Here is a 17,589-nt window from a genome sequence, read left to right as displayed (position 1 = left end):
ACTCAATACTGCCCCTGCAGCCATAAGAAGTTTTAAGTGTCACATGATCTCAGTATTTATACACCTGTTCTGAAAGGCACCAGAGTCTGCAACACCACTAAGCAAGGGGCACCACCAAGCAAGCAGCACTATGAAGACCAAGGAGCTCTCCAAACAGGTCAGGGACAAAGTTGTGGAGAAGTACAGATCAGGGTTGGTTATAACAAAAATATCAGAAACTTTGAACATCTCACGGAGCACCATTAATTCCATTATTAAAAAATGGAAAGAATATGGCACCACAACAAACCTGCCAAGAGAGGGCCACCCACCAAAACTCACAGACCAGGCAAGGAAGGCATTAATCAGAGGCAACAAAGAGACCAGCTGAAAAGCTCCACAGCGGAGATTGGAGTATCTGTCCATAGGACCACTTTAAGCCGTACGCTCCACCGAGCTGGGCTTTACTGAAGAGTGGCCAGAAAAAAATAAGCAAACATGTTTGGTGTTTGCCAAAAGGCATGTGGGAGACTCCCCAAACATATGGAAGAAGGAACTCTGGTCAGATGAGACTAAAATAGCTTTTTGTCCATCAAGGAAAATGCTATGTCTGGCACAAACCCAACACCTCTCATCACCCGAGGGCACCATCCCACAGTGAAGCATGGTGGTGGCAGCATCATGCTGTGGGGATGTTTTTTATCGGCAGGGACTAGGAAACTGGTCAGAATTGAAGGATGGCGCTAAATACAGGGAAATTCTTGAGGGAAACTTGTTTCAGTCTTCCAGAGATTTGAGACTGAGACGGAGGTTCACCTTCCAGCAGGAGTATGACCCTAAGCATACTGCTAAAGCAACACTCGAGTGGTTTAAGGGGAAACATTTAAATGTCTTAGAATGGCCTAGTCAAAGCCCAGATCTCAATACAATTGAGAATCTGTGGTATGACTTAAAGATTGCTGTACATCAGCAGAACACATCCAACTTGAAGGAGCTGGAGCAGTTTTGCCTTGAAGAATGGGCAAAAATCCCAGTGGCTAGATGCGCCAAGCTTATAGAGACATATCCCAAGAGACTTGCAGCTGTAATTGCTGCAAAAGGTGGCTCTACAAAGTATTGACTTTGGGGGGGGGTGAATAGTAATGCACACTCAAGTTTTCAGTTTTTTTGTCTTATTTCTTGTTTGTTTCACAATAAAAAATATTTTGCATCTTCAAAGTGGTAGGCATGTTGTGTAAATCAAATGATACAAACCCCACAAAAACCAATTTTAATTCCAGGTTGTAAGGCAACAAAATAGGAAAAATGCCAAGGGTGGTGAATACTTTTGCAAGCCACTGTATATATACACTGCTCAAAAAAATAAAGGGAACACTTAAACAACACAATGTAACTCCAAGTCAATCACACTTCTGTGAAATCAAACTGTCCACTTAGGAAGCAACACTGATTGACAATAAATTTCACATACTGTTGTGCAAATGGAATAGACAAAATGTGGAAATTATAGGCAATTAGCAAGACACCCCCAAAAAAGGAGTGATTCTGCAGGTGGTGACCACAGACCACTTCTCAGTTCCTATGCTTCCTGGCTGATGTTTTGGTCACTTTTGAATGCTGGCGGTGCTCTCACTCTAGTGGTAGCATGAGACGGAGTCTACAACCCACACAAGTGGCTCAAGTAGTGCAGTTCACCAGGATGGCACATCAATGCGAGCTGTGGCAAAAAGGTTTGCTGTGTCTGTCAGCGTAGTGTCCAGAGCATGGAGGCGCTACCAGGAGACAGGCCAGTACATCAGGAGACGTGGAGGAGGCCGTAGGAGGGCAACAACACAGCAGCAGGACCGCTACCTCCGCCTTTGTGCAAGGAGGTGCACTGCCAGCGCCCTGCAAAATGACCTCCAGCAGGCCACAAATGTGCATGTGTCTGCTCAACGGTCAGAAACAGACTCCATGAGGGTGGTATGAGGGCCCGACATCCACAGGTGGGGGTTGTGCTTACAGCCCAACACCGTGCAGGACGTTTGGCATTTGCCAGAGAACACCAAAATTGGCAAATTCGCCACTGGCGCCCTGTGCTCTTCACAGATGAAAGCAGGTTCACACTGAGCACATGAGCAAATGTGACAGACGTGACAGAGTCTGAAGACGCCGTGGAGAACGTTCTGCTGCCTGCAACATCCTCCAGCATGACCGGTTTGGCGATGGGTCAGTCATGGTGTGGGGTGGCATTTCTTTGTGGGGCCGCACAGCCCTCCATGTGCTCGCCAGAGGTAGCCTGACTGCCATTAGGTATCGAGATGAGATCCTCAGACCCCTTGTGAGACCATATGCTGACACATGCACATTTGTGGCCTGCTGGAGGTCATTTTGCAGGGCTCTTTCCTTGCACAAAGGCGGAGGTAGCGGTCCTGCTGCTGGGTTGTTGCCCTCCTACGGCCTCCTCCACGTCTCCTGATGTACTGGCCTGTCTCCTGGTAGCGCCTCCATGCTCTGGATACTACGCTGACAGACACAGCAAACCTTTTTGCCACAGCTCGCATTGATGTGCCATCCTGGATGAACTGCACTACCTGAGCCACTTGTGTGGGTTGTAGACTCCGTCTCATGCTACCACTAGAGTGAGAGCACCGCCAGCATTCAAAAGTGACCAAAACATCAGCCAGGAAGTATAGGAACTGAGAAGTGGTCTGTGGTCACCACCTGCAGAATCACTCCTTTTTTGGGGGTGTCTTGCTAATTGCCTATAATTTCCACCTTTTGTCTATTCCATTTGCACAACAGCATGTGAAATTTATTGTCAATCAGTGTTGCTTCCTAAGTGGACAGTTTGATTTCACAGAAGTGTGATTGACTTGGAGTTACATTGTGTTGTTTAAGTGTTCCCTTTATTTTTTTGAGCAGTGTATATTTGAACATGCAGCTAAATGCAAATGCAGTTAATTCATGACATATCATGAACAGTTTCATCATGTAGATAGAAATAAATAGATAAAAAGAAAACATGCAATACTTTATTATTCTTATTGAATGACCTGTTATTCATACTTCTTAATTCATTATGTCATATAGAACAACTAAGTTAACCATGCTGCCAAACATACCCCTACACACAGTAGAACATCAATTTATGGATTGACATGATGGGATGATTGACTCACCACAGCGAATGTGTGTGCACATGTTTGTGTGCGTGTGTGAGGGCAGGGTGAGACAGTTTTGGCAATGGGGAACAGGTGAAGGTAGAGGGTGATGATTTTAGCACTTCTTCAAGACAAGCCAACCCGTGTTGAGTCATCTCCTGGGCTCACCCAACAGATGAACAACTGTGTGTCGAGCTACACCCCCCTATTTCAACCTCAGGCCCAAAGCATGCTGGGTATTTGGGTAGCTTAAGAACTGATCTGTGTTGAAGAGACATGTAGAGTCAGAAGAGGAAGCACCAGGAGGGTTATGGGAAAGGGAACACACTATTAGTATTGTCTACTCTAACCTACTCTGGGCTTTTAAGATGACTTTATCAAAATGGTGGATTTACCATGAGCATCAAAGAACTCCTCCTCTGAGCTGTCCTCGGAGTCTCGTGCAATGCTCTGCATCCTCCATTCAGAGAGGCTGTGGCGTGACGGGCTCGCTGAGACACACAAATAGGGGAGGGAAACAAACAGTACCGCTGTTATTTTAAGACCCAACTGAATCATATTCTTACTGACATATGCTCAAACTGACACACACACAGTGTTATATAAACACTCAACAGTGTCTGTAATGCTTGATTTGATCACAGAATGATTGCTCAGTGGTCAGGAGGGGGTGTGAAGAGTGGAGTACAATGTAACACATAAACCACGAACACCATGACAGCCAATTAGCACACAGAAAAAAGAGCCTGGACTAAAAGTAGGACTGTCCATAATATACACTGCTCAAAAAAATAAAGGGAACACTTAAACAACACAATGTAACTCCAAGTCAATCACACTTCTGTGAAATCAAACTGTCCACTTAGGAAGCAACACTGATTGACAATAAATTTCACATGCTGTTGTGCAAATGGAATAGACAAAAGGTGGAAATTATAGGCAATTAGCAAGACACCCCCAAAAAAGGAGTGATTCTGCAGGTGGTGACCACAGACCACTTCTCAGTTCCTATACTTCCTGGCTGATGTTTTGGTCACTTTTGAATGCTGGCGGTGCTCTGACTCTAGTGGTAGCATGAGACGGAGTCTACAACCCACACAAGTGGCTCAGGTAGTGCAGTTCATCCAGGATGGCACATCAATGCGAACTGTGGCAAAAAGGTTTGCTGTGTCTGTCAGCGTAGTGTCCAGAGCATGCAGGCGCTACCAGGAGACAGGCCAGTACATCAGGAGACGTGGAGGAGGCCGTAGGAGGGCAACATCCCAGCAGCAGGACCGCTACCTCCGCCTTTGTGCAAGGAGGTGCACTGCCAGCGCCCTGCAAAATGACCTCCAGCAGGCCACAAATGTGCATGTGTCAGCATATGGTCTCACAAGGGGTCTTAGGATCTCATCTCGGTACCTAATGGCAGTCAGGCTACCTCTGGCGAGCACATGGAGGGCAGTGCGGCCCCACAAAGAAATGCCACCCCACACCATGACTGACCCATCGCCAAACCGGTCATGCTGGAGGATGTTGCAGGCAGCAGAACGTTCTCCACGGCGTCTCCAGACTCTGTCACGTCTGTCACATGTGCTCATGTGCTCAGTGTGAACCTGCTTTCATCTGTGAAGAGCACAGGGCGCCAGTGGCGAATTTGCCAATCTTGGTGTTCTCTGGCAAATGCCAAACGTCCTGCACGGTGTTGGGCTGTAAGCACAACCCCCACCTGTGGACGTCGGGCCCTCATACCACCCTCATGGAGTCTGTTTCTGACCGTTTGAGCAGACACATGCACATTTGTGGCCTGCTGGAGGTCATTTTGCAGGGCGCTGGCAGTGCACCTCCTTGCACAAAGGCGGAGGTAGCGGTCCTGCTGCTGGGTTGTTGCCCTCCTACGGCCTCCTCCACGTCTCCTGATGTACTGGCCTGTCTCCTGGTAGCGCCTGCATGCTCTGGATACTACGCTGACAGACACAGCAAACCTTTTTGCCACAGTTCGCATTGATGTGCCATCCTGGATGAACTGCACTACCTGAGCCACTTGTGTGGGTTGTAGACTCCGTCTCATGCTACCACTAGAGCGAGAGCACCGCCAGCATTCAAAAGTGACCAAAACATCAGCCAGGAAGCATAGGAAGTGAGAAGTGGTCTGTGGTCACCACCTGCAGAATCACTCCTGTTTTGGGGGGTGTCTTGCTAATTGCCTATAATTTCCACCTTTTGTCTATTCCATTTGCACAACAGCATGTGAAATTTATTGTCAATCAGTGTTGCTTCCTAAGTGGACAGTTTGATTTCACAGAAGTGTGATTGACTTGGAGTTACATTGTGTTGTTTAAATGTTCCCTTTATTTTTTTGAGCAGTGTATCTTTGTTGTTTGCCTCCAATATGATCACTGAGGAGGAGTGGGGAGGGGAGGGGGTCTCTTTGAAACCCTGGCTGGCACATGCTAGATGTTCATGGGCTGGGAAGTGTAGCTGTGCCTGTCAGCCCATAGACGGGAGAGGAGGGTCAGTGTGTAGAGCGTCAGCCTCCTCTAGCCTATAAATAGCTCAGGAGAGCTCTGGAGAGGGGGGTAATACTGGGTGAAATGAGTCTGTCTGGTGGAGAGACAGAGGGTCCAGGTGGCAGGCAGGATTCTGACTGCTGCTTAGAGGTGGGGATGAGGACAGGGGTTGTACTGTCTGTAAAATAGTTTTTTTAAGCAGGTGCAAAAGATCTGGATAAAGCTGTGACAGTGGTACTGAAGCTACAGCACCTAGATACATACTCACTAACACATGTCTGTACACCACCTGCTTGTAAAATTACATTTTGGAAAATTAATTGTCAACAGTGTTAACCCGAAATGACACAACGACAAGGTTCCAGTTTAACAAAGTTTACTATATGAACACACTACAAGTAGCCATTACACTCAAGGCCAGGTCCATCAACGACAAGACTTCATGCGCATGCACACTCTTGACTGAGTGATAGCCCCGTAATAACAGGAATATAGGGATACTTAAAACATGAACTTAACAATCTCCCCCTTTTCTTTAAAGACAAATAAAACATCAACAACATAATTAAATGTTCAAGTATTATTCAAGATCCCCATTACAAATGGGTTGTGTGACAGTTCTTATTTGTATTACTCAAGCTGCCACTTTCCATTACTGAGAGCCTGTAGGAGCGAGAGCCTGTAGGAGCACAAAACCGGATGCTCCCTTTTTAGTCAGACAGTCAGCAAGCTGTTCCTTTGTGGTCGACCACAGAATCCGCTGGATTCTCTGTGCTTGAATAAGTTCCTTGATGCTGAGTCTTTTCTCTGTGACAGACTTGGTTGACTTCACAGCATCAACTAATAAGTAGTTGTCAGTGACACAAACTACAGGTAGAAAGTGCTGTTTTGTCTCACCAGTGGTAAGCTCTGAGAACAGAGTTGCAAGAAAGATAGCATTGTCAACTCCATCCCCAAGACCAAGGGTTTCTCCAGCAAGTCCGCTTCGGACAACCCTTGTGTCCCTTTTTTGACTGCCAACAGATAGGTGAGAATCTTCCTCCTTCACCCATTAACACGATTAGATGTCCACCTTGTGTGCCTCCATCTGTAAGGTTCCCTAGCGAAGCATCTCTGAAGACAACTAGTTTCAAAGAGTCATCTTATCCAACATGCTGAAACTTTAAAATCACTTGTTGTGATTTCAGATTACGAACAACTTTGTTTGCCTCATGAATGGTTTGTACAGTGGCGTGTTTTGTGTTAGATGCCAAGTTGCAAACATCAAACATTACATCAGGTCTACTCTGTCTATCAACCCATAAAATGTGTCCTATCTTTGACCTCAATTTATCAGCTTCAATTCCACATAGAGGGGAATTCCTTTGTACGGCTCTTGAAGAATCCATGTGGATGGGTTGAAGATTCTTGATATAGCTCTCCTGTTGCATCAGTATTTGCCATCAACTGTAATAAACTCTATGCCAACATAACAAAAATGTATGATCATGCTCCTCACGGCCAACCTAGAAAACAGCTTTGAGGGGTGGAATCACAGTTGAAGCAAAGGTCTCTGAGCCACCCCAGATAAAGTCCTCAACATGACAGGCAAGTACTCCAGTCACATTGCAGTCTTGATCAAGCCAATAGAAGACTGCAGGATCCACTTGTGACATTTTTCCACCTGTATTCAGCATTGTTGCCTTGACTTTGTTGTACCAGTAGAGCGATCCATCTGCCAGTCCATACACACACTTTTTTAGTTTCCACAGTGTTCCTTCGCTTTTAGCTTCAGGCGGAGGTTGGATGTGAATGTCCCTTGACAGCTCTGTTCCCTGCAAAAATCCAGATTTGATGTCTATGGAATTAAGTTTCCATTTTTTCTGGCAGATCACTGACATCAGCAATCTGAGTGACTCTGAGGCGCATGTCGTTGAGTCTTTTGGGAGTTCTTTAGCAGCCAGCTCCTCAAAACCTCTAGCCACTAGACGTGCTTTAGGCACTATTCCAGTTAAGGATTCTTTAAGGGTACACACCCACCTTGTTGAGACGCATTTTTGGCCCATGTCTTTGACTTCCTCAAACACTCAATTTTTCCTCCAATTACTGAGCTCATCTAGCTTAGCTGAGTCAAATGACACGTCCTTTGTTTCAAGTACATCATCATTTTGAATGTCATTCTGTTTCTCGATTTTCCATTGATTCAATTCTGATATTATCTACAAGTGACAGGTCAGCTGACCCTGTTGTACCAGAAAGTGTAGCTGGTTCAGAGTACTGCAAGTTGGAATACCACTTTCTCTGTCCATGTATTTAACAGTTAGTCCTGTTTTCAGATTGGAACAACCATGTTCTCTTAACACATATGGCTGTTGTTGAATGTTTTCCTCATTTGAACGCTCAATAGTATTACCTGTGGCATGGTTAAAGGTCTCTGCTCCATTTCCTGTGTCAGTTTCAGTGTCCATATCATTGGATGTGACATCTGGTAGGTTTGTGTCTGTTACTGTGTCCTTTTTGTCATTTTCATTAGGAGACTGATTCTCAGCTACAGCCCCTCTATCTTGTTGATCATTTAATTTCCCCAATCTTGAGTGATGCACCCTGACGATCATGCCTTCGTGCCTCACAAATATCACCACACCATCTTGACCAATGACTACTCCCGGTCCTTTCCACTCTTGACAGTCAACTCGTTTGTAGTACACTTTGTTTCCAGTTTCGTACTTCTCATCATCATTATTACCTGAACTGCTGAGTAACTTCTGAAGTGTTAACTGTATCATGTCCAAACTGTTTGTAAAGCTTTTGCAATACTTTGTGTTTTTCTTTAGTGCTCATGTTCTCTGTGACTGTCAGAATCTCCATGTGCTCTGTGTCAGTCAGAATCTCATTTTTGCATGGACTCTGTGAGATGTCTTTGTCTAAAATGTTTACACAATAGTGGCCTGAGGTAGTAAGTTCAAGAGTCACTGGTTGTTTAAACATCACTGCCTTGTCATTTTTTATGTCTAGTACAGCCTCTGCCTTCTTGAGGGAAGCTTTGCTTAATAGTAAGGGGATATCTGTAGGGACCACCTCTGTTTCAATGTGACACTTAGTCTGACCAATTTTTGCTGGTATCTTAACTCTCTTGGTAGAATGGACAATTCTCCCATCTCCAAATTTGAAAGCTCTTTTGCTTGGTGTGTCAATCATATTTTGTACTTCTTTCATATTTAGTTCACTGACATAGCTATCAAGCCATTTTGCACCACACACTGTCCGTGTACATGCAGTATCAATCACAGCAGATCCTAAGGATTCAACTATAAAAATCTCAGTATCAGATTCATTTGAAAACAGTGTAATGTTACACTGCTCTATCTCTGTGTTTACATTTTCCTCTGTTAGTTTAACTTGTTCATTTTTATGAGGACAGTCTTTAACCCAATGGTAAGTGCTTTGACAAATAGCACATTTCGATCTCCTTCCATATTTGTCCAAAGGATTTGTGCCGGGAAATGGCGCCCTCTTCTGGTTGTCTTGAGAACGTGACTTGTTGGCGCCTTTTCTCTGCTGCTCCATGTAATATGCTGCGTCACTCACTTGCATTCCATCTGTTATTGGCGCGACAGACGTCTTTTCACCAAATATTATTTTTAGTGCCGACTTCATATTTGCAAAAGTCAGCATAGTACAAGCAGTCAAAGCCAACTGTTTCTCCCTACCATCTAGACAGGCAGTGTTTAGCAACTTGAACGCTAACACTGCATCCGGGAGAACCATGTCGTACTTGCGCATTCTATTGTACCTCTGTTCGAAATCAATGATGTAGTCTGTCATTGCAACCGAAATATCTCTCGTAACACTGTCAAAGTTTGAATATGCCTCTTATATGCCACGGTCTTTCTCTTCTTTAAGAAATACAGAATCCAGTGCTGTGATCAAAGTTCCCATACCGTCATCCTTGTTCAAATCCTCAACGGATATTTCCAGTGCTGTATCTCTCGCTCTTCCCTCCAGCGATAATACCACCGCAAGTGCTTGCTTTTTCGCGTCCAGATTAGTAACGCATGTCCAGATTCCAAGTTCATTTTTCCAACTTTCGTACGACCTCTTCTCGTCGAAGCGAGGTGGCACATTGTAGTTAGAAACCATCCTCTGCTACCAATGTTAACTCGAAATGACACAACGACAAGGTTCCAGTTTAACAAAGTTTACTATACTATATGAACACACTACAAGTAGCCATTACACTCAAGGCCAGGTCCATCAACGACAAGACTTCATGCGCACTCTGTGATAGCTTCGTAATAACAGGAATATAGGGATACTTAAAACATGAACTTAACAAACAGTCCAATACCTCCACACAGATACAGACGATTGAGCTCAAACATCTCACCTCCTCTCTTTGATGAGCGGGAGGATCGCGAGGAGGTGGACCACTGCTTGGTGAGCCCTGCTCGTTTTGTTTGGAGAGTGTCTCCCCCGCCCCCTGCACTGACCACCTCCTCAGCTTCTAAAGAGTTGATGGTATCTTTGACCTCCTGATTCTTGTCTGGGGATGAAACAGCTCCATTGGCCTCGGTGGCCTCCTCTGCTTGGCTGAAATGGGCCATCTTCTGGGCCAGGGCTAACTGGGTCTCCAGCTCCAGCTGCCTGATGTCCTCGATGGTCAGGCCGTACCACTCATCCTGCCAGCACCAGGCCTGCCGGTGGGCCCGCACCATCACCTTCCTCAGCCCTGGGAAAGGGGAGGGAGAGAGTTTGGACAGACAGCACTAGAAAACTGCACTATTGTAAAGTGGCTGTTCCACTGGATGTCATAAGGTGAATGCACCAATTTGTAAGTCGCTCTGGATAAGAGCGTCTGCTAAATGACTTAAATGTAAAATGTAAATGTAAAACATCAGGGCATCCCATCAGGCCGCCACCTCTAACATCTTGACACGATGTCAGCTGACGTTTACTAGCTAAACAAGTCAGCAGCAGCATGCCTGTAGTATGGAAACACTACTGCTCCTTGGACCAAGCACTCATATTGCCCGCACCGAGCAGGGATATATTAAGGTATTGTTCAAACTACTCTTCCAATGGCTCATCCCATCTCATACGCACCTACATCATGGATGAAGCGCTCAATCTTGGACTGCATGCCCCAGTAGCGGAACTCCACCTTGCACAGTTTGTAAGCACACATGATGGGCGTCTTCCCCGGGTTGTTGTTGTACTCCTCGATCCAGTCCTCCTGCAGAGGCCCTCTCTTGGTCTTGTCTGACCTGTAGATTCGAGGGTCCTCCTCTTGTAAGTACTCATGTGGAGTGATGGGATCTTTGACAATGTCGATGGGGTCTGCAAGAGAGAGTCTGACTTCAACATGTGCCACAAATAACATTTAAGGTGCCTTCAGAAAGTATTCACATCTGTCAAACCAGCCTTCGCTTTGGCTCCCCCTCCTGTCCAGCTCAGGCGTTCGGCGTCGCAGGCTTTCTAGTTCCTGCTGAACCTACTGCTGGCAAACGCCCTTCACTCATCAACCCCGGACTTATCTCATCATCATTACACACACCTGGTTCCAATCCCCACTCTATCACTGTATATATACTCCCTCTGCCATTTGTCATTGTCGGCCATTGTAAATGTTACTTGTTTTACTGAGAGGAATCTCTCCTACTATTTCCTGAGTACTTTATATTTTGCACTTTGGGTTCACCCTGTGCCTTTTTGTTTATGAAGATATATTTTGAGCACAACAGCGTTTAGGTTTCGTCCCGCTGTGATCTATGGTGCTTAAATAAATTCAGTAGTTCTTTTTTTTTTTTTTACCCCTTTTTCTCCCAATTTCGTGGTATCCAATTGGTGGTTACAATCTTGTCTCATCGCTGAAACTCCCGTACGGACTCGGGAGAGGCGAAGGGCGAGAGCCGTGCATCCTCTGAAACACAACCCAACCAAGCCGCACTGCTTCTTATATAAAACACTAATACATCTTGATTACATAAGTATTCAGCCCCCTGAGTCAATACATGTTAGAATCCTGAACTAACTTAGGCTTGTGATAACAAAGGGTTTGAATACTTGACAAGACATTTAAGCTTAATTTTTTTTATTTGTAAAAATAAAAGAACATTATTCAACTTTGACATTATGGGGTATTTTGTTTACGCCAGTAACACAAAATCACAATTTAATCCAATTTAAATTCAGACTGTAACACAACAAAATGTGGAAAAAAGTGGAAGCAAACGGCCACCAGTGGGCCTCTACTCTACTGGCTGCTGTGTGAGCCCAGGAGCTTCATTCTAACTCTGGTGGAGGTCATGCATCAGGAAGCCCTTAACAATAACCATGGCTATTCAAACAAGACCACTAACCTAGACCTGTCATTTTGACTTTACTGCTGCAGGTAGTTGAAAGTTGTCCATAGTGAGGAGAAATCATCACCATCATCTAACAGTGCTGTCAATGTGGTCTGAGGCTCTATTGTCCTTCTAATATCCCCCTATTTGTCCCATACTGGCACCACCTTACCCAGAGTCCTTAGCCTCTTCTCGGCTGGGGACATGTTGAAGACGTCTGGCTGGTTTCCTGTGTCTGGCTTGTAGTACGTCTCAATGTCAATGGAGAACTTCTCAACAAAGGGACATGTATACCTGGAGGAGAGAGGAGAGTAAGCTGAGAGGCGTCAGTAATAAATAAGCACAATATGTTGACCTGGACACAGTATATCCCCATAGAAAAATACTTTGTGTATGGTGGAAACATTTCAGTCATTTAGCAGGCGCTCTTATCCAGAGCAACTTACAGGAGCAATTAGGGTTAAGTGCCTTGCTCAAAAGCACAGACAGATGTTTCACCTAGTCGTCTATGGGATTTGAACCAGCGTCCTTTCACTTACTGGCTCAATGCTCTTAACCACTATGCTACCTGCCAATGTCTCTGTTATTTAGTAGGTTCTGGGTTAAATGATGGGCAAGTCTAAAAAATGTCTACCTGGCAAGAGCTAACTACTGTTCGTCTTTGTTTATGTCTGTCACTCTAGATCTTTCTCACCCTCACACTCTGTCTCTGGCTCCAGGCGAGGTGGAGAGCTGTTAGCCCATCTGTCGTCTGCAGCAGAGCTGTCACTGCTTTGATGCAGACGGCTCCAGTCTATCAATACCTTGACAGTGTTTTCAAGGGGCGCTTCTCATTTCAGCAGCCTCACGCCTGTAGCTCTGCCCAGGCCCCAGACAGACAGACAAACAAACGCACCATAAGTCTATGGGGTCATCAACTCCTAACGATAGGCTGGCTAGCAGAGCTGCTGACTGGATGACTGCCCATGTCTTGGTTGGCACGCTCTGCAGTGTTCTGATAACTGCTCTGGAATCTTTTAGCTTTGCTTGGCTCTTTACTTGGCTAAGTATTTTCCTGAAGGGGCAGATTGGATAAACAATCACTCCACTATGGATAAGATTTGATGTTGAGAACAACCCATCAGACAGCTCAAACTATCGGCATGGGTATAAGCTTAGAGTAAACGGTCTCACCAACTGTACTGTAGGGGCTGCTGTATAAGGGTGGTTCTCCTGTGTGTGGGGGGTGTAAAGGTGGTTCTCCTGTGTATGGGGGGGGGGTGTAAAGGTGGTTCTCCTGTGTGTGGGGGGGGGTGTAAAGGTGGTTCTCCTGTGTGTGGGGGGGTGTAAAGGTGGTTCTCCTGTGTGTGGGGGGGTGTAAAGGTGGTTCTCCTGTGTGTGGGGGGGGTGTAAAGGTGGTTCTCCTGTGTGTGGGGGGGTGTAAAGGTGGTTCTCCTGTGTGTGGGGGGGTGTAAAGGTGGTTCTCCTGTGTGTGGGGGGGTGTAAAGGTGGTTCTCCTGTGTGTGGGGGGGTGTAAGGGTGGTTCTCCTGTGTGTGGGGGGGGTGTAAGGGTGGTTCTCCTGTGTGTGGGGGGGTGTAAAGGTGGTTCTCCTGTGTGTGGGGGGGTGTAAGGGTGGTTCTCCTGTGTGTGGGGGGGTGTAAAGGTGGTTCTCCTGTGTGTGGGGGGGTGTAAGGGTGGTACCCCTGTGTGTGTGTGTGGGGGGGGGGGTGTAAGGGTGGTACTCCTGTGTGAGGGGGGTGTAAGGGTGATACTCCTGTGTGGTGGGGGTGTAAGGGTGGTACTCCTGAAGGGGGGGTATAAGGGTGGTACTCCTGAAGGGGGGGAGTAAGGGTGGTACTCCTGTGTGTGAGGGGGTGTAAGGGTGGTTCTCCTGTGTGTGGGGGGTGTAAGGGTGGTACTCCTGTGTGTGGGGGGTGTAAGGGTGGTTCTCCTGTGTGTGAGGGGGTGTAAGGGTGGTTCTCCTGTGTGTGGGGGGTGTAAGGGTGGTATTCCTGTGTGGAGGGTGTAAGGGTGGTACTCCTGAAGAGGGGGGGGGGGGTAAGGGTGGTACTCCTGTGTGGGGAGGGGTGTAAGGGTGGTACTCCTGAAGGGAGTGGGGTGTAAGGGTGGTACTCCTGAAGGGGGTGGGGTGTAAGGGTGGTACTCCTGAAGGGGGTGGGGTGTAAGGGTGGTACTCCTGAAGGGGGGGGTGTAAGGGTGCTACTCCTGAAGGGGGGGTTGTAAGGGTGGTACTCCTGTGTGGGGGCAATAGTCTCACACCTTGTGCGGGTATAGGGGTAGGCGTTCCAGGACTCCTCCTCCACCCGGAGCGCTGCCTTGGGCAGGATAGAGCAGAACCAGCTGGGGATGTGCATGCCGATATGGTAAACCTTGTGGGTGTACTGTCCGATTCCCCCTGGGCCGTTCTCATACGGCTTGTTCTCCAAGATCTCCACTCCGCTGCCCTCGCCACAGGTCTCATCCCGACTCTTTTTCTGTTTAGATCACAATACAGTTATGGGTTAGGTGAGGCAGCATAGGTCAAAGGTCAACTGAGGACTGAAACGAGGTTAAACAAGGGAGGTCAGGTGAAGCACCCTGATGTGAAGACAAAAACAAGTCAAGAAAATGGCTACCTGGATTATCTGCATTGACCCCCCACACACACCCATTTTTATGCTGCTGCTACTCTTTGTTTATTATCTGTGCATAGTCACTTTACCTACATGTACATATTATCTCAATTACCTCAACTAACCTATGCCCCAGCACATTGACTCTGTACCGGTACCCGCTGTATATAGCCTAGTTACTGTTATTTTATTGTTGCTTTTTTATAATTTGTTTGTCTATTTAAATACTTTCTTAAAGCGTATTTTTCTTAAAACTGCATTGTTGGTTAAGGGCTTGTAAGTAAGCATTTCACGGCGCATGTGACAAATAAAATTTGATTTAAAAACCAAAACAAATGTTATTTTTATGAATTTAAACACAGAGGATGTTGTCATTTAGCTTCAACAGAATAGGTGAATCACCAAGACATGCTGTTGACGTACACTGCTAAGTCAGGAAAGCTGCCGATCCAGCTCAGTGAAACACACCTTTCCCATATTTACATTCCAGGTACACCACAGTAATGGGGGAGGGGAGGGGGCTGGAAGGAGACGTCATAGGGGACTTAATGGTTTGATGACTTTACTTTTCAAACATCACGCAGTGGGATCCACCAGGGAGAGGCTTCCTGCTTATGTAGAAACAAGGCAAACAGGCGTGCTAAAGGTACACTAGGGAACAGAGTCCATGTGCTGAGGATGGTGAAAACGTGAGGGTAAGGGCAAGGACTACAGTATGACGTTCCCAGACAGTCTGAGTTAATACCAGCGAGTCAATATTACATGTGCATGTAATACCTTAGCTACTACCAGCTTTTACATAATGCTCTAGGAGGGAGAGGGACAACAGGAGGGAGAGGGACAACAGGAGGGAGAGGGACAACAGGAGGGAGAGGGACAACAGGAGGGAGAGGGAGAACAGTAGGGAGAGGGACAACAGGAGGGAGAGGGACAACAGGAGGGAGAGGGACAACAGGAGGGAGAGGGACAACAGGAGGGAGAGACACAACAGGAGGGAGAGACACAACAGGAGGGAGAGACACAACAGGAGGGAGAGACACAACAGGAGGGAGAGGGACAACAGGAGGGAGAGGCACAACAGTAGGGAGAGGCACAACAGTAGGGAGAGGGACAACAGGAGGGAGAGGGACAACAGGAGGGAGAGGGACAACAGGAGGGAGAGGGACAACAGGAGGGAGAGGGACAACAGGAGGGAGAGGGACAACAGGAGGGAGAGGGAGAACAGTAGGGAGAGGGAGAACAGGAGGGAGAGGGACAACAGGAGGGAGAGGGACAACAGGAGGGAGAGGGACAACAGGAGGGAGAGGCACAACAGGAGGGAGAGGGACAACAGGAGGGAGAGGGACAACAGGAGGGAGAGGGACAACAGGAGGGAGAGGGACAACAGGAGGGAGAGGGACAACAGGAGGGAGAGGGACAACAGGAGGGAGAGGGACAACAGTAGGGAGAGGGAGAACAGGAGGGAGAGGGACAACAGTAGGGAGAGGGAGAACAGTAGGGAGAGGGACAACAGTAGGGAGAGGGAGAACAGGACAGCAGACAGTGAATCAGTGAGGTAGTGGGGAGATGTGTGCGGCGAGGCATCCACCCCTCCAGCCCCCATTACCTTTGACAGGTTGTTCATTAGCCACCTACCCTGCTCTCAACAGCCGGACAAAGCTCCTCAGACACAGCACAGACACTGACTGACTGACTGACTGCAGAAGCACACAATACACACACACACACACAAATATACACACAAACACAAGCAGATGCTCAAAAACACTCTGCAACGCATACAGTATAGGCCTATGTGCGCATAGCCACACACACGCACGCCCATATATAGACACAGCCAGACGCTTACACAAACATACTGTAGTTTGTACACACCCACACACAGAAACGCACACTCACACACATGCAAGGCACTTCATTATCCTGCTGACAGGTGCCTGTGGCCTGCAAGCCCGGGTGCCACTGGCCAGTATCAATCCTAACCTCCTGCCAGAGGCTGGCTCTTGGTGCTCTGCAGCTCACAAGAAACCATCAGGAAGATTAAAAATCCCAGGCCACGGCTCAGCCCTCCCCTTAGGGAATAGGCCTAATGTTTTGCTTGGATCTGTGTGCAAACCATAAAGGGTCTCCAAACAAAACTGAACTGAAAAAAAGGTGAAGAGAAAGGGAATGCAGGCAGGGGCATTCCATTGCTATTTCTATTTATGTCTCTTTCCTCATTGGTTTGACATGTTTCCAGGAGTTAAACCCAAACTGACCGAGAGAGGTATGGTTACTAAAGGATAAATTACATTCAGAAAGGAAGCTACATTACATGAAGTTATTCAGGAAGGACTAAATATAGAGGACAGTCTGTCTGTAATCTATCTGTTCAGCTTCCTCATAACTACCTGGCCGGCTGTATTGACTGGCATAACCCTCATTACATCCGATCAGGGAAACTGGAAGAACAAAATGGTGGGTGGTGAATAAATGCTGGAAGGGGAGGGAGAGAGTGAGAGAGAAAGTGCCCACTTAATTTAACTTACACCCTGCGTTTGTGATATCTTTGCAAATCACAGTCGCGATAATACATTCACAATTAACTATCAATTTAGGAGGCAGCGTGATAAGGTTTAAAGGTAAACAAGAGACAGCAGTGTGGAACATGGAGTCAGGAGGAGTCTGGCCTGCTGGAGTGAAGACAATCATACAGTACAGAGAAGCTCTTCATTATTGTCACGTTCCTGACCTATTTATGTTAGTTGTTATGTGTGTTAGTTGGTCAGGACGTGAGGTTGGGTGGGCATTCTATGTTTTCTGTTTCTGTGTTGGTTTTGGGTTACCTGGTATGGCTCTTAATTAGAGGCAGGTGTTTGGCGTTCCTCTAATTAAGAGTCATATTTAGGTAGGCGTTGTCACAGTGTTCGTTGTGGGTGATTGTCTCCTGTGTCAGTATGTATGTTCGTGCCACACGGGACTGTAGCGTTTGTTTGTTTCGTTTCGTTTCGATGTCGTCTGTTTCCTGTACGTGAGTTTATGTTTAGTTATGTAAGTTTATGT

At 46.7% G+C, this 17,589-nt stretch overlaps 1 protein-coding gene across 3 annotated transcripts in view; it reads right to left on the bottom strand.

The window, feature by feature from the left end:
* LOC129826357 (membrane-associated phosphatidylinositol transfer protein 2-like) overlaps positions 1–17,589 on the bottom strand; it is a 105,709-nt gene that overhangs the window by 29,798 nt on the left and 58,322 nt on the right. For all 3 annotated transcript variants that reach the window (XM_055886990.1, XM_055886992.1, XM_055886991.1), the window contains exons 3-7: positions 14,195–14,409; positions 12,107–12,228; positions 10,694–10,927; positions 9,978–10,319; positions 3,518–3,613 (exon numbers count right to left, since the gene is read on the bottom strand). In XM_055886990.1, coding sequence (XP_055742965.1) covers positions 3,518–3,613; positions 9,978–10,319; positions 10,694–10,927; positions 12,107–12,228; positions 14,195–14,409 — 1,009 coding nt within the window. The remainder of the gene's footprint in view (positions 1–3,517; positions 3,614–9,977; positions 10,320–10,693; positions 10,928–12,106; positions 12,229–14,194; positions 14,410–17,589) is intronic.

The sequence above is a fragment of the Salvelinus fontinalis genome, chromosome 28 (genome assembly GCF_029448725.1).
Source record: "Salvelinus fontinalis isolate EN_2023a chromosome 28, ASM2944872v1, whole genome shotgun sequence".
NCBI lineage: Eukaryota > Metazoa > Chordata > Actinopteri > Salmoniformes > Salmonidae > Salvelinus > Salvelinus fontinalis.
This window is presented reverse-complemented; position numbering and strand designations above follow the sequence as displayed.